Raw genomic sequence first — 24,484 nt, forward strand, 5'->3', positions numbered from 1 at the left:
ACATGAATTGGAATAGATCCTTCTATACTTGCTTCTAGGAATAGAGTGAGGGTAGGGTTTTGTTGGCCTGAATAATTATGCTATCATACCTCTTATGAATGATTAAGTACGCAAGGAATTGGGCTTAACTTTCAATTTGAGAGAATTACTTTTATGAGGAATCAACTAGTAAGTACATAGGCTATAACAACAAGAGTGGAATCAAGGATTCACATGCATAGGATAGGTGGACTAAAATGGATTAGATGATCAAACACCCAAGGCAATTTCCCATCATTTGTTATTTACATCATTATCAACATTGCTCTCTTGCAAAACTTTTGTCACAATCACCCAAAACCAATTTCTGAATTTTACTGTTTTAAGAACTTGCAAACTCTAGGCTTAAATCAATAATTCTCACTCACAATCCTTGTGGTTCGATAATTTAAAACCCGGAGGTATTCGTGCACTTGCGAATTGACCAACACCTATAATGCAACTATATGCTGCTACCAAAATGGATCGATCAATAGTGTCTCTCAAGACGGGACAGAGCGGGAAACGGACTCCCCTGAACTATCACCAAATAGCGCCCATAAAAGACGGGACAGACGGAGAACCGAACTCCCCTGAATGCCACTTAATAACGCCCATGAAAGACGGGACAGTCCTGTGAAAATATCCACTCCACTGCCACTTAATAACGCCCATGAAAGACGGGACAGACATGTGGAACGACAACCACTGAATGCCACTTAATAACGCCACGAAGGACGGGACAACCATGTGGAACGACAACCACTGGATGCAACTAAGTTTCAGCCCTATATGCCAAAATCATTCAACAACAATTCTCAACCTCAGTAATCACTCGAACAACAGTCTCAAATCCAACAATCAAATCAAGGTAACCACATGTTATTCATATTATCAACGAACATAACTCAATTCAATCACATGCTAACTCAGTTCAATGACAGAAACCAGTAAACGGCCGAAGCCTCTCAGAAAACGAAGACACACGTCTCAATAAGTTTACTCGGCCGAAGCCTTCAGAAAACATTTGGCACAAGCCTCAGAAACAGTCAATATAAGCAAGCATACAGCATTGCAAGCATAATAATCATAATCCAATGCCAATCAATATAAACATCTTCATCTCAAAGCATGCAGTGAGATAAAAGCAGGCAAGACTCAAAGACACGCTAAAACTGAGTTACCCTTACCTTCGTGAGTAGAAGTTGGGCATGGAAGTAGTGAACCTAGAACAAGGAAACACAATCATCAACACAAGCTTCACTAGGAGCAACACGATCTACTAATACTAATCGAAATCGTAAAGGAAGCCTCTAAAGCTTCAGAGTTCCTATTTAAGCACAAATTGACGACGGAGACTTCATTCGCTAAAACGAGCATAACTAGAGCTACAGAACTCGGAATGACACGAAACCGGCGCCAAAATTTTGACAATTGAAAGAGCTACGCAATGACTCAGGTCATAGAGACCCAAAAATTATTTTTGGACACGGTACCCAAGCAAATAGGTTTCGGCCACTATGGAAAATAGGGTTTTCGTACTTTTTCTTCGATCTAAATCAATTCCTAGGTATTCTTAGGCGATATCTAGGCAGGGAAACTCTCAGAAAAATTATCGGATCGAAAACTGTCGCAGGGGTATTTTGGTCAATATTTTTAGCTCGGAAACTCAAAATCAGAATTTCGAAAAACAAATTAGATGGGGTCGATACCAACGACGATTATGACGACTAATCCTACTAGCGCTAAGCTAAGTCGTGAGTTTTCAGCTTAAAGAACGAGTCTTTGTCTCAAAATGGGTTTAACCTACAGAAATGAATTCCGGCAGCATTTCGGCGACATTCGGCAAAATGTAATCCGCGAAACACGCTCAGGGGCATGCAGGGAATATGTTTAGACACTAAAATCAGCTTATTTGGACAGTTTTACAAAAAGCTCAAAACTTGGAGCACAGAAAGACATAGCAAAAAGCGACGGAATTTAAGATCAGAAGAAAGAAATAACATCAGTACCTCGACGCCTACGCGTAGCAACGAACAGAATGACGATCGGTCAAGAATTGGAAAAATCAAATCTCCTCCTTTTCCTCCAAGAAGCTCACGGTCGTGTGTGTGTGTTGTGTGATTTTTTTTTGATTTTTTTGATTTTTTGAAGTCCTATTTATAGGAAATTGAAAACGTGAGAAAATGATTATTTCGCGATTCCGATTTTTCCTACTGATTCCAACGTATTTTAGACACGATATTCTTCCCGCTGAATCTTCTAATTCTCCAAAGAAATATCAGTATGATTTTTGGTTTTCGAGGCTTGTTTTTTAATGTTTACCGGCTTAAAATGCACTTTATGCACTTTATGATTTTGACCTCGGATGCAGAAACTTCCTTCTGAAGAAAGATTTGGAACGTCGATTAGAGTGGGCATATGCGGATGAAATCTTTATTTGAAGCTCCGAACAGAAAAAGTCTTCATCAACCGTCTATTCTAGGTTTCTTGAGCTATCAGGGTTTTAGTTTCGGCAAACCTCCGAGAATTAGAATCGGACGTCCGTGCATTCCAGGGTTTTGCGTCAAAACGCTTGTCATGGAAGGATTAAGAGAAGTTCTAACATTTCTCTGAAGATTTTTGGAATTAGTTTCCATCGTGTCTTTAAGTGTAAATTAGTCGTTTACTAACGTTTTTTTCTTCATAATACTAATCCAACCATTAAACGAAAGTCAGGTTCCCCTCACGCTGACACAAAATCCTATGCGTGAGTTGGAAATTAATTATTTATTTAATTCTAAAATCCAGGGTCTTACAGCCGCCACCACTACCCTCAACTACCTACACTACTGCCTCTGCCGCCTTCGCTATCTTCACTGCCACGACCGCCACTGCAACCACCACCACCCTTACCGCCACAGCCGCCACCCGAACTGCCACTGCCACTGTCGTCGCCACCACCTACAACATTGCCACCACCACAATACTCCCCACCACCACCATCCACCACCCCTACCATCACTACCACAACCACCACCTCCACCACCCTCTTTCACTGTCGCCATCGCACCACCACTACCATTACCTACCGCCACGACCCACCACCACCACCACCACTAGTACATGCCACAAACACCTCCCTCAAACCGCTCCCATCACTCAGCGTTACCACTGCCACCTCTACTTCTACCGCCACCACCACAATCACCACCATCACTGCCACCACTACAACCATTGTCGCCGCCACCACCCATCACCCTAATCTTCACCATCCACCAACATCATCACCGTTTTTAACTATTGGTCATTATTCAATATTTTAGGAAACATCAATTATATTAATTTAAACGTCAAACGATATGATGAGTTATACGGTGTATGATCTGACGCTATATAGTATTAAAATATTATCATACCTAATACTATCAAATTTTATAAAATCAACCCTTATACTATACAACTTATCAAACTAGCCCAAGTGAAAATAAATTATTTTACAGAATACATGTTAGCATTTGGAATCTTTGTTCTCCATTTGGACTAGGGGTGTTCGCGGATTGGATTGGATCGGTTTTGAGGAGAAAAATCATCCGATCCGATCTAATCGGTTTTATGATTTTATCATCCAATGGATTTTTTACTAAATTCAAATCCGAACCAATCCGATCCAATCTATAGCGGTTTGGATTGGATTGTTCGGTTTTTGTTTCACTTTTTTGTACTTTAAAATTGTGTTGTATAAATTTTAAAAATATATAATATATGATAAATACAACGATACATAATTTATAACATTAATATAACATTCATAAATTATAACATAGTCAATATATTTTTAAATTATGATTATAATTGTTTACTTTGATGCATGTATATAGTTCAAATAATTACTTGAACTGTTTTTATTAAAACATAATTTTATAAATAAGCATGTGTGATATAATCAATATATATATACAATAAATATGTACTATATAAGTGTAAATGGAATGATATATGTATAACTAAAATTATACATATTTGTGAATGTTCGGTTTGGATTGGATTGGTTCGGTTTTGGAAATCAAATCCAAATTCCGATCCGATCCAATAAATAATTTCGGTTTTTTCAATTTTCAGTCCGTTCGATTTTCGGTTTGATTGGATTTCAGTTTTTTTGGATCGGTTTGTCGGTTTTGTTTGGATTGGTTCGGTTATGAACACCCCTAATTTGGACGTACATCATCTCCTTCTAGTAATTTTTTAGTGTGCAACCGGGTCATGTGTTCAATTTTGTTTTCTTCTAGGTCAATTCATGCATCAAATGTAAGTGCAGCCGGCTTCATAATTATTAAGAAATGGAATTGCCGCTTTTATTTTTGTCCAGTGTGTTATCTCCACATCATAACATTAACAGAATAGCATCTCAGAAATTTATTTTCATCATAAGCAATATTCTTGAAATCCTTATAGACAACATGTTATCTGAAATTACTGAGGAAACAGATGAAGAGCCCCACTGGTTTATCAACACAGAAGATCAGAAAGCAAAGATCAGGAAGATCATACAGCACCAAAGATCTACCTATCAGTCATCATCATCTTTGTCATCTTCAGCTGCATCTAATTCGTCACCCATCTCCTCATCTCACAAATCCACCAGCTTGTTAGAGTTGATGAAAGGAGGAAGCACTTCTATGAGGAGATTATTTGCAATGGAGCACACAAGTTTGTCAACTCATTTTGACTATTACAGTGGCTCACCTTTAATTAAGCCTATATCTTTGTGGGACAGTGATTCAGAGGTACAGTTTCAGGACCCTTGGTCCTTGATCAAGCAAGTTGGATCTATCAGTTTTTCTGGAACTGATAGAGATAATAGTCAGTTAGCCTCAAAGGGTAGTTACATTGATGCAGCAGGTTTTGGCTCTCAGAACAGAAATTACAAAACTGACAAGCCCAAATTGACAAGGAAAAAATCTTTTAGGAGATTGCCAGGGTTTGGATTGTGGAGATGTGGTAGATTCAGATTCCACTTGAGATTTAAAAGGCTTAAATTTAGAATTTGGGGAAGGAAATTCAGATAGAGCCTTCAATTTGGTATTGTCTTTTGATTTTGATCATGATTGGAATGGTGAAGAAGAAATATAAAACTATGTCTTACATAAATTGTTCCTATACATTGAGAAGAATAAAAAATACAGTGGTAGTTTTGGAGAGCAACTCAAAGCTTGGTAGTACAGTTTATTTCCTATAAAGAGTTGCAAATGACACAGTGTTCTGATACAAGTCTTGCTATGACACTTCCTTCTTCAATCAAGAATCTGCTACTCTGTTTGTTCCATAGATGAATTCCATAACTCTCACCACTAAGCTGAATCAGTTTGGCATCAACCCATTTTGCTTCACCTTGAGTTTTTGGCTTTCTAAAGAAACCACCAATCTTAAGCCAATCTACAGGATAAAAGGCTACAGGGGGCAAGATTGTAAATTTGAAACCTGGGCTTTTCCCAAGTTTTGCAACCACTCTTGAAACCATGTAAGGACCATTATGCCCCCATTTGTTTCCATCAAAAGTCAATGCAAATTCATGAATGAACCTGAGAAGAAGTGGGTGATTCATGTCAAATATCAGAATAGCAATGTTCAATCTAGTCCACTGCTTAGAACCCAAATCCATGCTTTGTGCTCCAATACAATTCCTCAAACCTGTTAAAGGTTTCAAGACTAAGAAATCTGTGTCCAAGTATACACCACCATATTTGTACAGAACTGCAAGCCTTATCAGATTGGATAGATTTTGAAACAGAGGAATCTCACCAGGGTCCTTCTTCCCTTTCCTTAACTGATGAAACCATGCTTCAGCTGGAGTACCTTTTAGCAAAAATGAAAAATCTGGGGACACTGCTTGAACTCTGAACCCTCTATCAAGAAGTGGTTTCAGGATCCTGTGGCCATGGGTGGAGTCTAGAGTTCTTGATAGAATTACCAAGCATGCCCCTGGATGAACCTTGAAAAGTGTTTCTAAACAGAAAAATTCTCTTGCACCAAATGAACTTGCAGGGGAAATCCAAGTCATGAAAAACTGAGACTCACACTGGTGATCATGGTTGAAGAATCCTTGAACCCGAGCATGGAATTGCCTTGTCAAGTTGTTTGACTTGAGAATCTTGAACTCGTGCAAATTCCCACGAAACCAAGCAATTCTTTCTTCTTCAGTAACATTCAGAGGAGCAATTAGGACTCTCTGACTTCCTTTATCAACGCCATCTCTCTGTTCTTGCATGGAACGCAAAGCTATGTGGGTAGCAAGAGCAAGAGTTGACTTTATCTCTTCTTCATTTCTATGACTTTGACCCTGCAACACCTCTAGAGAATCATGGTAGATAACACCATCATCATGGATCAGAAAAATTATTGCAGAGATTGTGATTAGAGAAAAGATAGATATATATAACTTGGCACCACGTTTAAGTACCCTGCGATGAAACATTCTCTTTGAAGTTCTTCTCTCTGTGTCTGTGGTGAGTGTTGCATTAGGAAAGAATTTATATAGAAGAAACATAGCTTTGATGTAACTTTGAAATAAGGGAAGACTTGGATTTGTACACACAAATATCCAAAAGAATGTTGAGTTTGAGTGGTATTATTTTTTCAAATCATGATCAGAAGAATATCTCAGCTCTCATCCAACTCATTTTTATTATTTATCTTGTTTTTTTTTTTCCAATCATATTACTTCATTATTACATCTTTTATATATTATTTTTCTTCTATTCCTATCTCAGTCCTTCAATCTCGGTGTATCTTTTTTCTTATTTTTTGGTGAACCTTTGTATGGATGTTCTGCTATGTTGGTCCTTGTTTGAAACATTCAAATTGTTGAGGTGAAGGTAAAATTTCTCCCAAGACGTACCCGCCTAACATATATTATTATGTGTTTGCTGTTGTACCTTGAGTCAATTCAATGTGTGACATCCAAAATGAGTTAAATTAGTTGTAAAAACTTATATATCCGTTAAAAGTTCGATTTTATTATCTCATAGTAATGTAGTATTTCATTGTCAGACGTTAAATTTGTTTGTTGTATTTTTTAACCTTTGTTCTTCCGTCAAATATGGTCATTTGACGCGCATCGCCACTATCATCGTTCGTCTTCATTACTCGTCCATATTTCATCAAAAAATGAATTTTATGGATTGAAGTTAATTAAAAGGTAAAATAAAATTTGAAAATATAAAATTTATGTTGAACAACATAGTAATAATCTATTAAATAACTTAATGTGGGTATCACACCCAAAAATAATTATGGGTACCACATAATTTGTCATTATTATATGGCACAACATCCATTATTCAATGCATTCCATTCCAAGCCATTTTCATGCATGATAGAATTGTGAGATAATGGCAATTAAAGGCAAAATCAATTTAGCTGATTTTTTCTCTTAATTATTGTTGTGACTTAATCAGTTTGTTATAATTATAGTAATTAGTATATCTATTTTAAATCATTTACTTCAATTTGATCAATGCATATTATTTATGATTTTATGTGCTTGAATGTATTAATTTTATCCATTATTTTGGTGACTTAGCTAAATTCTAACATTTCATACCGATTTGGATTTTTGATGAAAAAGTGTTTAATTTTTTCTTTTTACCTTTTATGACCCTTTGCACTAGAACAAGTTGAATATGGTAATGCAAAGACCCAAATTGGGTGAATAATATGTTGTTGAAAAGCTTACTCGATGCCATAATACATAAACTCACTTGGAATCATTCCACTAATACATAAATTCCTTCTAATTCTATAGAAAACTGTCCCACACTAGTTGTTGTTATGAAGAGGAAGATCACTATAACATATACATTACTATATGAGGGTAGGATGCTCGTTACCCGTGTGATGCACGGAACACTTTTTTTGACAACTTGAAAGATAATTACAATTTTAACGTATTCAATAAATCTATATATACCTTAAAAAAATAAAAATAAAAAAATAAATATATGTATAATAATGTAATGATATATACAGTAAAATATACAATGATAATTAATATTTTTACATATCACTCGATTACATTTAATATTTAGGAAGTCAGGTTTTAATCTAGATTGAGTTTGTAGTTATTAGTAATTGATAATATTTGAAGAGTTGAGAATGGAATTGGGTTTGGAAGTTAAACATGTATAAGAGTCATACAACATAATATATAATTTAGAGTTATTAGTATAATTAAAGAGAGGATATATGTTGATTAAATATTTTTTGATTTGAAGATAATTTAACCAACATAAAATGAGTGCAAAAATTATTAGAAAGTGATTCCAATTAATAATTGTAAATCATCTAGAAAGCCTAATTGAAGACAATTTTCTAATTAGTAACATCTCGTTAGCTTAGTGTCTTCGTTGAATATTAATATCTTCATACCAGACCTGTTTTTCACTCTAGAAATGATAACATATGATTGGCCATGAGAAAATACTGGGTTCGTTAGATAGACACTAATATGCCATAAAGTTTGGCCTTGAATCTTGTTTATAGTCATTACAAAAGATACAATTAAAGAGGTCATATAATTCATCCTATAAATGTATACTTTATGGCCAATATGTGTGCCAGAAATAACAATAGCACTGATGACATTTGGCCCAAGATAGTTGATAATAAGTCTTGTACCATTACACAAATTAGTAGAAATGTCAAGATTTCTCATGAGCATAACAGGGGCACCTTCCTTGCAAACTAGCTTGTGATCAGGAATACCAGAAAATCTAATATCATTCAAAAAATTTGTAGTTAACCAATCAGCTTAGATGCCAATATCCTCATTGATCCTCCATACTGAATCAACGCTCAATTACATCTTCCCTTTGCTAGGGAATAATGACAAAAAAAACTGATTAGCAGAATTAACATCATCCAAAGTTGGAGCAAGTATTGCTTTATCACAACAATATTTGACACAACTTAACCCACATTTTGAAGGATGTTGGGGTACATGAATTGAACAATTAGTTCATACAAAGTTAACATAATATCCATTCAAGCTTGCCTTAGCCAACATAAGAGAAAGTATTGGCAAGAAAATTATACATGTAACAGTTTGGTTAAGCATCTTACTGATAGTATGAACTGTTTCATCTTTCCATGCTCTAGGAGGTGAAGCTCGTGAACTTGTCCCATGCAAGTACCTACAAACATTTCATAAATTTGAGTCACATCAAATGAGTCCAGAAAATTTCTTGGAGTTGATGAAATGCACAATTTAAGGAATGAGTATAAATTCAAAACTACTTACAATCAAAATAAAAAAAAAACTACTTAATTATACAATTTGCCTCTGTAAGTTATAAGAGAGACAGATTCGCTAAACACTACTAACAAAATTGAATATCAATGAACAAACAGCAGCTGTGCTATGGACATCTGAAGAACGTGAGCACACAGAATGTGAGCACTATTTATAGACAACATCAAAGAACTATAGTGTCTCTATGTGCTGAGAAGTTGTTTCAATAATAAAAGAATTCTTGAAATCAAATCACCCAACCTTAGATCACAAAAACCATTATGGATTACAAAATCAACACAGATAAAAGGGTACGATCTTACTGACATATGACACAGAAGCAGATCTCCAATTTGCGTTTCGATCTCCAATGTGAATGGAGGAAGAAAGGGAAAAAAAAAGAAAATGTACGATTGAGGACTGTGAATTGAGGAAGAAAAGGACAAAAAAGAAGAGAGAACAGACGATTGAAGAGAGTGAATTGAGGAAGAAAGGGGAAAAAATCTTCTGTTAAGCGTGAATTGGGAAGTGCTTAGGTGTTGGGCCATGTTTTCACTGCAGGTCCTTGCTTAGACAGGATCTCAACTAAGATAAGCATTTGCTTCCTAACTTACGAAAAAACCTCATAAGTTTATAGGTGCTTATAAACAAGCAGATGGGAGAGTGAAGCTGGTTTCAACTTATAGACAGAAATCTACCATCACTAATAGGCTAATAGCTGCATGAATTAGGAAATACATTTGTTCCAGAATTTGAAGTCTAAATTAGGATATAAATGTTTCAGACATTTCTAGACATAGTTATTGACTATATGTCTAAATTGATTTTTTTGTTTCCGTTTTGATAAGTTTGGGTTCTGTTAGTATAACATAAATAGAAAATAATGATCCGTAAATTATTGAAAACTAAATAGAACAATAAAAATTACTTGTTTGAAACAATCTGATATTGATGTCAATGATGTTCTGAATAGTATTCACTTAAAACCTTACTATGCAGCAAAATGTACGAGGCATCAGTCCTTGATGAAGTTTATGAGCTACTTGAGCTGATGAAGAAGACTTCACAACGGGTGCTTCACTTGGGTGTTTCAGTGCATAGAAATTGGGCAGGTAGAAACTGATCTTCTTTATGTTTTACATGCTGTGTTGGCTAAGGTGGCCAGTGATGCTATGAAAGAAAAGGAATCTGCTGAATAGGAATAAAGGAAGGGTTAAGTGAAATTCTGCTTCATTTAACTCAGAAATATAAGACTTAGAACTGAAGGAAAGAGAAAAGTTTAGACCATTGCTGAAGAAATGGCACCAAGCAGCTGGGACAGTTGCAACCGTGATGTTGCACAACTTCTATGGCCATGAGTTGAGGCAATATTTAAGTGAAGTGACCCCACTGACTTGTAAAACAGTTGAGGTACTGCAGAGGGCTGAAAACCTAGAAAAGGTTTTGAACCAAATGGTCGTTGAAGACTCTACTAAGGGTGAGGATAATAGAAAAACAGTTGTGCGAGGGATGGTTCCCTATGAAGTTGATTCAATCATATTGAACCTTCTGAGAAAATGGATACATGAATCACTGCACAAAGGCAAGGAGTACTTCGAAGTTCCAACAATATACGCATAATCTAAGTAATAGAAAATTAAACGGAATTTATAAGGGTGACATAGAGCTCACATGGGTACAAAGTCAGCTCCTTTAAATTTTGATCTGTTACTTGAGTATAGTCCTTGAAATGGCACATCCCCACCTCCTGTATACTGCACAAGTTTGGAAGAGAAAATGTATTAGGAATCTTCAAATAAGTGAAAGACACATATAGATAATAGATTGCATAAAATGGAGACCCTTTGGAAATTGGCTACCAATGAAACATTTTGGTTTGAATAGAAAATTAAGAGGAAAGGTTGTGTAACTTGTTGCTAGTCCCATAAATTTAGTTTTTTTGCCGCAATGAGTCGTACTGCTTTATAGATCCGTGAATATTTCACTCTCAAAGCATGCACCCCTTAACATGTCCAGCTATAGACTTCTCAGAACCACAAAGTTGAGGACTAGTCCCCTGATTTCACTACATTAGCTAAGACTTGCCTGCATACATTTCACTTGTTTCCTAAAAGCTTCTTCTGATCTACATTCCTATTTGGTTACCCTCACCACCACACTAAAAATGCCTATGATTCTACACAACAATAACACAATTAACCAACTAAAATCACCATAAAGTAACAGAACATTTACACATCCCTAAATAACATCTCAGCAAACAAACCAATGTTACATATGGAAATTAGGGTTCCTAAAATAGCAATAGCAACAAGGTCTTACCTCTCTCAGCAAAGAAGCTTTTCAAGACCGACCGGACCCGAACCAAACTCTATTGCGCCTCCGATGACGACGAAACCCTGAATAGAAGAAACAAAACAATCAAACTATTAGTTACGGAGAAACAAATACCAATAGAGAAGAAGAACTAGCGCATTGACATGAGAATGCGGATTTTCTTCTTCCTTTCCGCCTCCAAGGCTTCCACAGTCATCTCATTCTTCCGGCACTCCGCCAACACAATCTCGCCAAACAGGATGGCCTCAGCCATCAACAATCGATCCACACCTCGCCTCTTCTTCTTCGGTGCCGCCGGCGTAGAGGGAGTCGTGGACGGTGTTATACGAGGAGGAGTAAGGTATTGTGCTGCCGGCGACGACGAAGGATTTGCCATCGGATACGGTGGCGGCGGTGACCCTGAATCCATAACTGAAATCTTGAATTGAAGAAAATCGCAACGAGAGTGATCAGAGAGAGAGAAACAGTGAGATGAATAATGAGGGTTTGGCGGTTTCACGCGGGTGGGTATTATATCCGTTACAGATAGCTTAAGCATTACGCGGGGAATTATAACCGTTACGCGCTAACAATGTTTAATGGGCCCAAGCCCATATTCTAATTAAAATATTTTGTTCTTTTCAAATTTGGCCCAAGAAAAACTCTTTCAAACATATTTTCTTGATAAAATGTCTCATGAATGATGATTGGCACCGTAAATATATTTTATTTTTATAAATATTGGTTTTAGTACCAAAAATATTATTTTTAATTTGTAATCCTTTAGAATGAATAAAAATTGAATTTTTTTCTCTCTCATTCATCAACTAATTTAATTTAAATATTGAATTAGCATTTAAATTTAAATTAAAATTATATGAAAATAAAAAAATATAATTAGTATACTGGTATTGTGGGACCGGATGAATAGTGATAAGAACTAAGAGCATATCCAATGCTAGTTCTTAATTATTAATTATTAGCACTATTTATCTAGGCCCGTACTGCCACATGTGCTTAAGCAACTCTTTGCAGATTTTGATTCAACCATGAGTTCTTAGTTCTTAGCACTATTCAACCAGTCCCACAATACCATTATATTAATATTTGTTATTTCCATATAATTTAAATTTAAATTTAAATGTTAATTCAATACTTTAATTAAATGAATGAGAGAAAAAAAAAATTTATGCTAAGAATTCTCTGTCATCCCCTCCAGTTGTTAAGAACTCAGTTCTTAGTTCTTAACTCAAATAAGAACTAAGAACCTTACATTGGAGATGCTCTAAGAACTAAGAACTCATGGTTGGAGCAAAATCTGCAAAGAGTTGCTTAAGCACTTGTGACAGTACGTGGCCACATGAATAGTGCTAAGAACTAAAAACTAAGAACCTAGCGTTGGAGATGCTCTTAGGCACTACATGAACATGATATAATTCCTTTCTTCAAGGCAGGGCGACCCAACACTAAATGAGACCTTAAAAAAACTTTAAAGTGAGGTCTTTTTTTTGGGGCAATTTTTACTTAGTAAAAAAAAAATTGAGATATCTTCTACTTGGTAAAAAAAATTGGAGGCCTAAACAGTGGCGGATCCAGGACCCCGGGGTCAGGGGGTTCAAAATTTTTAAATGAACACATCGATAAAATTTAAATAAAAACAACTTTAATATGTTTATACATCAGAAAGTATACAAGTCATGGGTTTTTGGTGCAAATAGGTGCAAAACTTAGTCTACTAGTATAATTTAAAATTTTCAGGGGGTTCAAAAAAAATTATATAGGAAAATAAGGGCAATTTTTTTTTGTTCAGGGGGTTCAATTGAATCCCCTGAACATAAGGTAGATCCGCCCCTGCGCCTAAAGCGCTTGCTTGGGTGACTTTACCCTAACGGCGACCATGCTTCAAGGACCAAATTGACTTATCCTAACTTTGAGTAGCTCTATGATACTTTCATGTGAGATAATTTTTTTCTCATTTATGTTATAACAATAGGGTCTTTGAGTAGCCGAATTATGATACTCTCATATGAAATATTTCTCTTCAATTTTATGTTTATCTCTTCCTTTATATGTACTACCTCCATTCCTAATTAACTGTCTAGGAAGAGAAAAAACACACATATTAAGGAGTGCAATTAATTTTGTTAATATTTTTTTTTTTTGGTTATTGGGAGGGACTAAGCCCAGAAACTACAAACGAGACTGCCGCGGGTACGAAACACCCGTTACATAAAAAAACAACAAATTACTACACCCTTGGGGGGGGGGGGGATGAGCATGCACATGAGTGCCCAAAGCCAAACCATGAGCCAAGTTTGCCAAATAATCCGCAACTTGATTAGCTTCACGAAGAGTATGAACGCACTTGACCTCCCAGTTCTTAAGCATCAGTGCTCTAATCTGCAAAACCAGAGAAGCGTAGGGATGAGACGCTTCACAACCCCCATTAATCAAGTTGACTGCAACTAGGGAATCACTTTCAACAATGAGCTTCGGGAACTCACGGGCCCAAGCAAGCTGGATGACTGTAAACACACCCCACAACTCACTCCAGAGCACATTAGACCGCCCCAAGTTCTTGCTGAATCCAAAAATCCACCTCCCATCTGAGTCTCTGCAGATACCACCGCACCCTGCAGCACCCGTGGCTTGCTTCACCGAACCATCCACATTGCACTTGACCCAAGTCTGAGGCGGAGGTAACCATGACACATGAACCTCATGTCGTTGTTGCGTAACCGGTCCTTGACGGACAAGATGCAACGTGTTGTGATCGCTAGCAGCGAGCTCCACTTGGAAACGCACCGTCGCTTCCACAATCCGGCGGAGGGTAAACGAGCCACCATCAAACACCACTTCCACTCGGGCCTTCCAAATAGCCCACAGGAGAAACCCGAAGTCCAACTCTGTAGAACAACCTGATGAACGGAAGCGCGAATCCAGACAACTGTGGATCCAATCCTTCAAACTAGACTGGAAAAAATGAGGGAGAGAGCGATGAGGCAATATCTGCAGCCACAACGGCTTCACTTGCGTGCAGTCTCTGAACAGATGAATAGCTGTTTCCTCCTCAATTCCACATAATGGACAAAGTGGGTTTGCTGTCATCCGAGCTTGCCATCGCTTGAAATTTACCCATAGGCCATCATTTGCAAGGCGCTAGATGAAGTGCAAGATCTTGTACGACCCTTTCCACCTCCAAAGCTTCCTCCAATCCAGGAAACGATCATGCTCTTCCAAAGACTCAAAATACTCATAGGCAGATTTTGAAGAGAATCGCCCATCACTCGAGAGGCTCCAACAAATCTGGTCTGGACCAATATTTGGAGCTGGAGGAGGCATGGCCACAATTTCTGCAATCACATCAGCAGGAAGGAGGTGACTAAGGAGTTATGTTCTCCACGTTCCAGTTTCAGAATTGAAATAATCAGCTACTGTTTTGACAGCCTCTCCTGCAGGGACTTCTCCCTGAACAATGTTAATAAGCACCATCCCAGAAAACAGCCATTTGTCATACCAAAATCTAACAGAAGCCCCATCACCTATTTTCCACCGAATGTTCCTATCCACATCATCCCAAGTATTCCGGATGGCTTTCCAGACGTGTGATTCACAACCTCTCTTCTGGACAGTAGGGATACTAGCGTTGCCACAGGAGTATTTGTCACGCAGCACCCGAGCCCAAAGAGCATTAGGGTTAGAAATCAATCCCCATCCAAGCTTCATGACAAGAGACTTGTTAAAATCATGCATTCGGCGAAGGCCTAAGCCCCCATCCTGCTTAGAACGACACAATTTCGACCAGTGGATAGAATGGGCACCATGAGCTCTATCCAACGTTCCCCAAATAAAGTCTCTTTGAATTTTCTCCAGTTTACCACAAACCTCCTTCGGCAAAAGATTTGTTTGCATGCTATAGGTAGGGAGAGCTGCAATCACTGATTTAGCAAGAGTCACACGCCCTGCAAACCATTTATTGTTAATATTTTAAAAAGTATTATTTAGTTTCCTTTTTTACCCTTTAGAATGCATTTTATCTTTCATCATTTATCATTCTCACAATAGACATTACTTAAAAAACATCAATTAATGCTCTCTTGAAAATTTAAGTGTACAAATATATAGGAACAAAATTGTTTCTTCAAAGTTGACAGTTAATAAGGAACCGTAATACTCCCTCCGTTCCAAAATATAGGTTGTTTTAGGTTGTGCACATTGTTTAAGAGTTCATTAATTGATAAATATTTTGATTGAAATACCTCTATTTAAAGTTGTTTATATCAAGGAGAAAGAAATGTTATTATTGGTTAAGTGAATAGTGAGAGTTGTGATAGGTGGAAATTGAAGGTGGTAATTAAGATATATAATATTAAATGAGGGTATATAAGGAAGAAAGAGAGAAAAAATACATTGGTTTTGCAAAACAACTTATATTTTGGAATATAGTATAAATTCTAAAACAACTTACATTTTAGAACGTATGGAGTAGTAAATTGGTGAGACCTTTTTGAATTGGAATCTCAAATTGGTTATAAATAAATGGTTATAAATGAATGAGATGAAGATGTGACCCAATTTCGTTTTTGTCAAAAGATGTGACCCATTAACTACATGTCTTAAGACTTAAGGTATAGATGTGATGTTTAGTTATCTTATTTGTCTTTTTGGGCTGACTCATTCGTATATATGTTCTCCATATTTGGGCTCCCTAGGCTAGATTGCGTGTATGGTCCTCTACCATGAATACTTGAAGCTGCTCTTACCAATCTTATAGTTGGGAATCATAAATTTGTTTCTGGAGACTGGTGTAGAAGATATCAGAAAATAAATGACAAGTTAATCAATTATTTTCGTCTTAAATAGGAGTGGACATTCTAGCCTTTTATGTCTTTGTCTAAAGAGAAAAAGAGCCCTATTATTTGTGACACTATTCCTTTAAAATGTACAAAATCTAAAACCTTAGATATAATTTCAGACTTGGCCTCAAAATCTTGAACTTTAAACATGAACCATCCTTGTGCAAACTCCAAGAGCCCATTGTTGCGAAATCTTAATGGTTTTCTTCTGTTATGCATGATCTCAAGCTTGCACTTGGTAACAACAGCAACATCAGAAGAAAATGAAACTGATCTCAGTGCTTTACTTGACTTCAAGAGTAAAATAGTTGGAGATCCATTCAACATTATGAGTTCTTGGAATAACTCCTTCCACCACTGCAATTGGACAGGAATCAGCTGCAACATTTCCAATGGAAGGGTCATGAACATGAACCTTGCAAAACTGAGATTAAAAGGTACTCTTACACCATCCATAGGAAACCTCACATTCCTCACCACACTGAACCTGTTTAGCAATAGCTTCCATGGTGAAATTCCTCAAGAGTTGGGTCGTTTACTCTACCTGCAAACTCTGGAATTCACCTTCAATGACTTTAGTGGGAACATTCCAAATAACCTCAGCCACTGTAGAGAACTATTGTCACTTGGTTTTTGGGATAACAATCTCACAGGAACAATCCCAAATTGGATCGGAAACATTTCTTCTCTGACCCGTCTTAGTTTTGCCTTGAACAATTTCCATGGAAGCATACCAAATGAGCTTGGTCTTTTATCAAGTTTAACACGACTAGTACTATATGGGAATTTTTTGTCTGGCACAGTTCCTTCTTCAATCTATAATCTTTCTTCCTTGTTCTATTTCACTCTCGCTCAAAACAATCTCCATGGAAGTTTACCATCTGATGTCGGATTTACTCTTCCTAACCTTGAAATATTTGCTGGTGGACTCAACAATTTCACAGGGAATGTTCCTGCATCATTGTTAAATGCTTCAAAACTAGTATTTCTTGACTTTTCTGTTAATGCCCTCACTGGATCACTGCCTAAGAACATAGGGGCCTTGAACCGGTTAACTAGACTTAGTTTTGAGCATAATAGGCTTGGAACTGGTAAAGCAGGAGATCTTAATTTTCTTGATTCTTTGGTCAATTGCACATCTCTACAGGTTCTACTCCTCGGAACGAATCGCTTTGGTGGAGTATTGCCTGATTCAATTGCTAATTTCTCAACCCAATTGTACAGATTTGCCTTTGGTTCCAATGAAATACAAGGAAATATACCTGCTGGGATTAGCAATCTTGTTAACTTGACCCTTTTATCATTGGAAGGAAACCACTTAACTGGTAGTGTTCCTGATGCAATAGGCAAGCTGCAAAATCTGCAAGAGTTGTATCTCAATGTCAACAACTTTTCAGGAAGAATCCCATCCTCTTTAGGAAATTTGTCTTCAATAATTAAACTCTTTCTGGAGCAGAACAATTTTGAAGGAAGCATACCTTCAAGTCTTGGAAAGTGCAAGGAGTTATTGTTGTTTAGCCTTTATCTTAACAAGCTTAGTGGCACAATACCAAAAGAAGTTTTTAACCTTTCTTTTCTATCAATATATTTGGATGTATCTTACAATGCTTTGTCAGGGTCACTTCCTGTTGAGGTGGGTAAGCTGCATAACCTTGGAGAGTTGGTGCTGACTGGGAACAACTTCTCAGGAGTCATTCCATCTTCTCTTGGCAGCTGCCTTAGCTTGGAAAGGCTGCATTTGCAGGGTAACTCTTTCCAGGGAAACATTCCTCAAAGTTTGAAGGGTTTGAGAGGTTTACTTGATATAGATCTTTCGCGCAATAACCTGTCAGGTAAGATTCCTGAGTTTCTTGGTGAGTTCACACAACTCAAGCGTCTTAATCTTGCTAACAACAGTTTTGAAGGTGAAATACCAATGAATGGAATCTTCAAGAATGTAACTTCCATTTCACTATATGGAAACAGCAAGCTCTGTGGTGGTGTCCCACAATTAAATTTTCCTTCATGCACTGTGAGGAAAACCTCTTCCTTAAGAAAACTTCTTTCACCTAAGGTGGCTATCCCTATAGCTATTGCACTTGTTCTTGTACTCTTGATATCATGTTTTCTTACCATCTTCCTCATTGTTAAAAGAGCAAAAAAGAGAACTTCATTATCAACTACCTCCTTGGAATTGGGATTTTCTTACTCAGAAATTGCAAATTGCACTGGTGGGTTCTCCCAGGATAACTTGGTTGGCTCAGGAAGTTTTGGTTCTGTATATAAAGGAACTCTTTCAGGTGATGGATCAATTGTTGCAGTGAAAGTGTTGAATCTTCAACAAAGAGGGGCTTCGAGAAGCTTCATTGATGAATGCCAAGTTCTGAGGAATACAAGGCACCGCAACCTTCTCAAGATCATAACTGCCATCTCAAGTGTTGATCGACAAGGTAATGAGTTCAAGGCTCTAGTCTTTGAGTTCATGTCTAATGGCAGTCTAGAAGATTGGTTGCATCCAATTAGTAACCTGCAATCACAGACCAAGACATTGACATTTATCCAGAGACTGAACATTGCAATTGACGTTGCTTGTGCCCTGGAATATCTGCACCACTTGGGTGAAACACCAATTGTTCATTGTGATATAAAGCCAAGCAATGTTCTTCTTGACAATAATTTTGTAGCCCATGTTGGTGACTTTGGCTTAGCTACATTTCTGTTTGAAGAACCAAGCAATTTGTCCAAACCATCTATCATGTCAGCTAGCCTAAGGGGCTCTATTGGATATGTCCCTCCAGGTATGTTTCTTAATCAAGTAGTGCTAAATTGTAGGTTATATATTCAAATATAACAAAAATTGGAATGAACATGTTAATTCGCACATTGACTGGAAATATGGCTAATGAAATACATATAAATATGAGGGCAATCTTTACATTAAGCTAGCTTTCAGGATAGAATTGAGTCTAGCCCAAATTAAATGGGAAGCAATCTTCAACTCAGAGTTAGCTTTTGAGATAGAGTTAAGCTTAACACTATAATTGACCACTTATAAATGATTGCAGAGTATGGCATGGGTGGAAAACCTTCTACGCTTGGAGACATCTACAGTTATGGAATACTATTACTAGAGATCTTCACAAGAAAAAGACCAACTGATGAAGCATTTGAAGGTGGCATGGGAATTCGCCAGTTTATAGCAATGGCTCTACCTATCAATGTCATGGATGTAATTGATCCTTCATTTGTCTGTGAAGATGAATTTGATGATGAAAGTGAAGAATTTGAAGAAAATGTAGAAGAAGAAAGAGCTATTAGGGGAAACTATGAGCTTGAAGTTCATGTTAGAATTTTGGGTCACAAATATAACTTTTAATTGTGTTAGGGCCATTATTTAATTAGCCAAACTAAAGTGGTCTATTTAATATTGATCTTATGGCTAAGGGCATATGTGTTATGAAAAGGTATTGTGCAGATACCATAAGGCAATATTCTAATTTGATGAGGGGCCAAATTAGAAATATTGAAAACAGAATTGTAACTGATGCAGTTACTTATAGGGTTATGGTCCCCAATTGTAGACATAACGTAATAAACGTGAAAAGTTTCTCTTCATCCCCATCAGAGGAGAACATCAGGAAACCCTAAGGGTGATCTACAATTGGAAGATCACAACCCCAAATACTTCAACGGTTTCCATGGCTCATTCAGGTACGCTTCCGCTTTATGTGTTTCATCTTGAATTCGGGTATGGGTTAATCAAGTGTGGTTTAGGATTATGCTCCTGTTTTCTATATGGGTAGAAAGCATGTGGTTAGGATCAAATCCTTATTTGTTAGAAACCAACAAGTGGTATCAGAGCCACCCATGCCTGATTCATGTATGATTTTGGTAATTTTTTTAAGATTAGGGTTTCAATTTTGTGATATTGGGAATTATGTTCATCGAACAGTTTCATGAGAAAATATGTTTCCGCTATTTATTGTGTTATGTGATAGTGTGGTTTTTTTTTTATTTTAACACCGGTGGCGGTGATTAATTTTTTTTTTGGTGCTGTGATGGTGTTGCTTTTATTGGGGATTTGCTGCACTGTTTTCATTTCACATGTCTGCCACGCTTGCACTCCATGTGTGAATTCAGTCAAAGAAACTATATAGACTTGATTCAGTTTTATAATTGCATTCATTCAACAGTTTCGTCTTTTATATATATATGAAACGTGAATATCAAAAACAGCATGGATATTGATTTATTTGCAAAGCACGTGAATATCAAAATTGCATTCAGTTTTGTTTGCAATATGGATATATTGATTGTGAATCAATTTATGTTTTCTGGGTTCACGTGAATCATGAATTCTTTTTTTCATATATGTAAGTTTTTGAATTTGACATGTTAAAAGAGATTATATAATTGTGAACCATGCTTCTGTTTCAATTCGTTGATAATTCGGCTATGGGTATATGGAAAATTATTAGTGTGCGTTCAAATTTTGGCTATGGTTTGTAATATTTAATCAATTGTTTAATATTTTAAATGAGTCAATTAAAATAAGAAAGTCACAAAAGTGACCTCTTTTTATGGAGATTGCTCATAAGAAATATTAAAAGTTTGTGCGTGTGTATGTTTATCCATGCGAGTATTAATGGACCCCAAAGGAAAAGTTAATGCTTGGCCGGATTTCATACACACCTGTGATGATAAACATGTGATAATTTTAAGGGTTTACATGTGAATGATAAATCAATCCAAAGAAGGGTTTGTTATTTGACATGATTTATTATCAATGTTTGATCATTACAACAAGAGTACCACTAGCAATTAGTATTACTGTCAAAAGACATGATATTGATGGTGCACTAGGTATCTTGAGATGGGTTATGTCATTATTTGAACATACAAATGATTTGGTTTTTCTAGTTTATAATGTGAGTATATTTATAGTATCTATTTTGTTCTACATTCAGCTACTATTGGTTCGATATCTGCTAATCTAAATTTGGTTCTGGTCCTTAATGGAACAAATTTTAAGGACTGGAAAGAGAACATGGAAATTGTTCTTGGCTGCATGGATCTTGACCTTGCATTAAGGGGGGCCTAACCCGCTTCTCTTACGGAATCTAGTACCTCTGAACAGAGGAAAGATTATGAGAAGTGGGATCGCTCCAATCGCATGAGTCTCATGATCATTAAGCGCATCATTCCTGAGGTCTTTAGGGGTACTATCTTGCAAGAGATAAAAGGTGCCAAAGATTTCCTTGCTGAAATTGAAAAGCGCTTCGCAAAAAAAGCGATAAGGCGGAAACAAGTACTCTTCTTCAGAACTTGATTTCCATGAAATATCAGGGCAAAGGAAATATAAGGAATACATTATGGGCATGTCAAATATTGCTTCAAAACTTAAGGCGCTAAACTTGAGCTGTCGGATGACTTGCTCATTCATTTAGTATTTGCTTTCTCTTCCTGCACAATTCAGTCAGTTTAAGATATCTTATAACTGTCAAAAGGAGAAATGATCTCTTAACGAGCTCATTTCATTTTGTGTGCAAGAAGAGGAAAGGTTGAAGCAAGAAAAGAAAGTGCTAATTTTGTTAGCACATCTAAAGACAAAGGCAAAAGAAAGAAAACTGTTGAGCCCAAGAATGAAGCTGCAAATGCTCCAGCACAAAAGAAACAGAATGAGGATGATAACTGTTTCTTTTGCAATGTGTCTGGGCATGTGAAAAAGAAATGTCCTAAATATCACGCTTGACGTGCAAGGAAAGGTACATTTATGAGGTCAATTTAGCTTCAGTACCTAGAAACACTTGGTGGTTAGACTCCGGTGCAACTACTAACATCAGTGTTTCAAGGCTGGGCTGCCTGAACTACCGAAAGCCAAATGATGTTGAAAGATACATTTATGTTGGAGATGGCAAGTCGGTGGATGTGGCAGCTACAAGGCATTTTAGATTATTATTGTGTACTGGATTTTATTTGGATTTGAAAGATACTTTTGTGGTTCCGTCATTTAGACGGAATTTGGTTTCAGTTTCTTATATGGACAAATATGGTTATTTATGTTCATTTGGAAACAATAAATTCAAGTTGTCTTTTAACTCAAATGTTGTTGGAACCGGTCCACTTATGGGATATGATAATCTATATTTGTTGATACTGTAGCTACTATAGTGAATCTCTGAATGTGGAATCGTCCCACAGTACACCATGTCAGGGTCACCTAGCATGAATGGTGTGGCTAAAAGACGAAACCGGACTCTTAAGGATATGGTAAGGAGTATGATTTGTCATCCTACCTTGCCAGAGTCACTTTGGGGAGAGGCACTAAAGACTGCAGCTTACATTCTAAATAGAGTGCCAACCAAGGCAGCTGCCAAAACACCTTATGAGCTTTGGACTGGGCGAAAGCCTCTAGTTTGAAACATTTTCATGTATGGGGATGTCCAGCTGAGGCAAGGCTTTATAGGCCAAATGAAAAGAAATTGGACTCCCGAACAGTGAGCAGCTACTTTATTGGTTATTCTGAAAGATCCAGGGGCTATAAATTTTATGATCCCAAATTAAAGACAATTTTTGAGACGGGAACAGCCACGTTCTTTGAGGATATAGAGTTTGGAGGGGAGAATAAGATTAGAGACTTTGTTTTAGAGGAAGAGTCGGTAACAATTCCAAAACCGATTCATACAGTTGCTTTTGATGAAGCAAGTACGGAACCTCTACAAGACATTGTTGTTGAATCTCCTCCTACTCAAGGTGATATGGTGGTTCATGAAGAACAAACTCAAGATCCTCAAGAACAAGTGTTACAAGAACCAATACCTTTGCGGAGATCCACTAGAGAAAGGAGAAATGCTATTCCAGATGATTACATAGTCTTTCTCCAAGAACATGAGGAAAATAATGGTATGATGGAAGTTGATCCAATCAACTTCCAGCAAGCCATGCAGGATTCCAACTCTAAAAAGTGGATTGAAGCAATGAAGGAAGAGTATAAGTCCATGCAAGACAATAAGGTTTGGGAACTTGTCCCATTACCAGAAGGTGTGAAACCCATTGGTTGCAAATGGATATTTAAGACCAAGCGGGATTCTAATGGTAATGTGGAGAGGTATAAGGCTCGTCTTGTGGCTAAGGGTTATACTCAAAAGGAAGGGATTGACTTTAAAGAGACTTTCTCTCCGGTTTCATCGAAAGACTCTTTTAGGACAATCATGGCTCTTGTTGCACATTATGATTTGAAACTTCATCAAATGGATGTCAAGACAGCGTTTCTCAATGGAAACATTGATGAGACAATCTATATGGTGCAACCAGAAAACTTTGCGTCAGGAGACCCAAAGAATACGGTTTGCAAATTGACAAAATCCATTTATGGACTAAAGCAGGCATCTCGTCAGTGGTACCACAAATTTCATGAAGTAATTCTCTCATTCGGTTTCGAGGTGAATGTTGTTGAGGATTGTGTGTATCACAAATTCAGTGGGAGCAAGTATATTTTCCTGGTTCTGTATGTTGATGATATACTGCTTGCCACTAATGATATAGGCATGTTGCACGAAACCAAGAGATTTCTATTAAGAAATTTTGAAATGAAAGATCTTGAGGATGCTTCCTTTGTATTAGGAATTCAAATACACCGAGACCGATCTCGAGGTATTCTGGGATTGTCACAAAGGAGCTATATCAAAAGGTACTTAAAAGGTTTGGCATGCAGAATTGTACATTAGGGGATACTCCAGTTGCTAAGGGAGACAAATTTAGTCTCAATCAATGCCCAAAAGGAAACTTAGAAATTCAGGAAATGCAAAAGATTCCTTATGCATCAGCTGTAGGGGGTCTTATGTATGCCTGTTGGGATGTTAGGCAGATATTTGAGCAATCCAGGAATGGATTATTGGAAAGCAGCCAAAAGAGTTATGAGGTATTTACAGAGAACAAAAGATTATATGCTCACATATAGGAAGTCAGACCAATTAGAGATCATTGGATATTCTGACTGATTTTATGGGATGCCATGATAGTAAAAGATCCACTTCGGGCTATATTT

At 37.0% G+C, this 24,484-nt stretch overlaps 2 protein-coding genes and 1 long non-coding RNA gene across 9 annotated transcripts; 1 reads left to right on the plus strand and 2 right to left on the minus strand.

The window, feature by feature from the left end:
• Positions 1 to 5,114: 5,114 nt before the first annotated feature.
• Positions 5,115 to 6,674, minus strand: LOC130727921 (uncharacterized). Of its 2 annotated transcripts, XM_057579222.1 has the most exons (2): positions 5,800 to 6,674; positions 5,115 to 5,688 (listed from the first exon to the last, which is right to left on the minus strand). In XM_057579222.1, exons 1-2 carry the CDS (start codon positions 6,542 to 6,544, stop codon positions 5,231 to 5,233), a joined length of 1,203 nt encoding a protein of 400 aa, XP_057435205.1. In that variant the 5' UTR covers positions 6,545 to 6,674; the 3' UTR covers positions 5,115 to 5,230. The 2 variants fall into 2 exon arrangements, with proteins under 2 accessions (XP_057435205.1, XP_057435204.1); XM_057579221.1 differs by having other exon boundaries at positions 5,115 to 6,673.
• A 1,724-nt stretch (positions 6,675 to 8,398) lies between these two features.
• LOC130727922 (uncharacterized) lies at positions 8,399 to 12,129 on the minus strand. Of its 5 annotated transcripts, XR_009015477.1 has the most exons (6): positions 11,609 to 12,129; positions 10,958 to 11,040; positions 10,572 to 10,858; positions 10,279 to 10,474; positions 9,118 to 9,188; positions 8,399 to 8,870 (listed from the first exon to the last, which is right to left on the minus strand). It is a non-coding gene; the product is annotated as an uncharacterized LOC130727922 (long non-coding RNA). The 5 variants fall into 5 exon arrangements; XR_009015478.1 differs by lacking the exon at positions 8,399 to 8,870 and having other exon boundaries at positions 8,907 to 9,188; positions 10,572 to 10,717; XR_009015474.1 differs by lacking the exon at positions 8,399 to 8,870 and having other exon boundaries at positions 8,907 to 9,188.
• Positions 12,130 to 16,464: 4,335 nt separating this feature from the next.
• Positions 16,465 to 22,616, plus strand: LOC130727924 (probable LRR receptor-like serine/threonine-protein kinase At3g47570). 2 transcript variants are annotated; one of them, XM_057579224.1, is made up of 4 exons: positions 16,467 to 16,895; positions 18,075 to 19,235; positions 19,503 to 19,663; positions 19,694 to 22,616. In XM_057579224.1, the coding sequence occupies exons 1-4, from the start codon at positions 16,607 to 16,609 to the stop codon at positions 19,811 to 19,813; spliced, it is 1,731 nt and encodes a 576-aa protein (XP_057435207.1). In that variant the 5' UTR covers positions 16,467 to 16,606; the 3' UTR covers positions 19,814 to 22,616. The 2 variants fall into 2 exon arrangements, with proteins under 2 accessions (XP_057435206.1, XP_057435207.1); XM_057579223.1 differs by having other exon boundaries at positions 16,465 to 19,235; positions 19,694 to 22,614.
• The last annotated feature ends 1,868 nt before the right edge of the window (positions 22,617 to 24,484 follow it).

This window comes from Lotus japonicus, chromosome 1 (assembly GCF_012489685.1).
Source record: "Lotus japonicus ecotype B-129 chromosome 1, LjGifu_v1.2".
Classification (NCBI taxonomy): Eukaryota; Viridiplantae; Streptophyta; class Magnoliopsida; order Fabales; family Fabaceae; genus Lotus; species Lotus japonicus.

What these genes read in the sequence shown, in the direction of transcription:
- LOC130727924 (XM_057579223.1), top strand. Translation starts at nt 16,607, where the DNA reads ATGAACCATCCTTGTGCAAACTCCAAGAGCCCATTGTTGCGAAATCTT. An exon ending in TATTGGATATGTCCCTCCAG is followed by an intron (nt 19,236 to 19,502) that starts GTATGTTTCTTA and finishes AAATGATTGCAG; the next exon opens with AGTATGGCATGGGTGGAAAA. An exon ending in CTCTACCTATCAATGTCATG is followed by an intron (nt 19,664 to 19,693) that starts GATGTAATTGAT and finishes TTTGTCTGTGAA; the next exon opens with GATGAATTTGATGATGAAAG.
- LOC130727921 (XM_057579221.1), bottom strand. Translation starts at nt 6,544, where the DNA reads ATGTTTCTTCTATATAAATTCTTTCCTAATGCAACACTCACCACAGAC.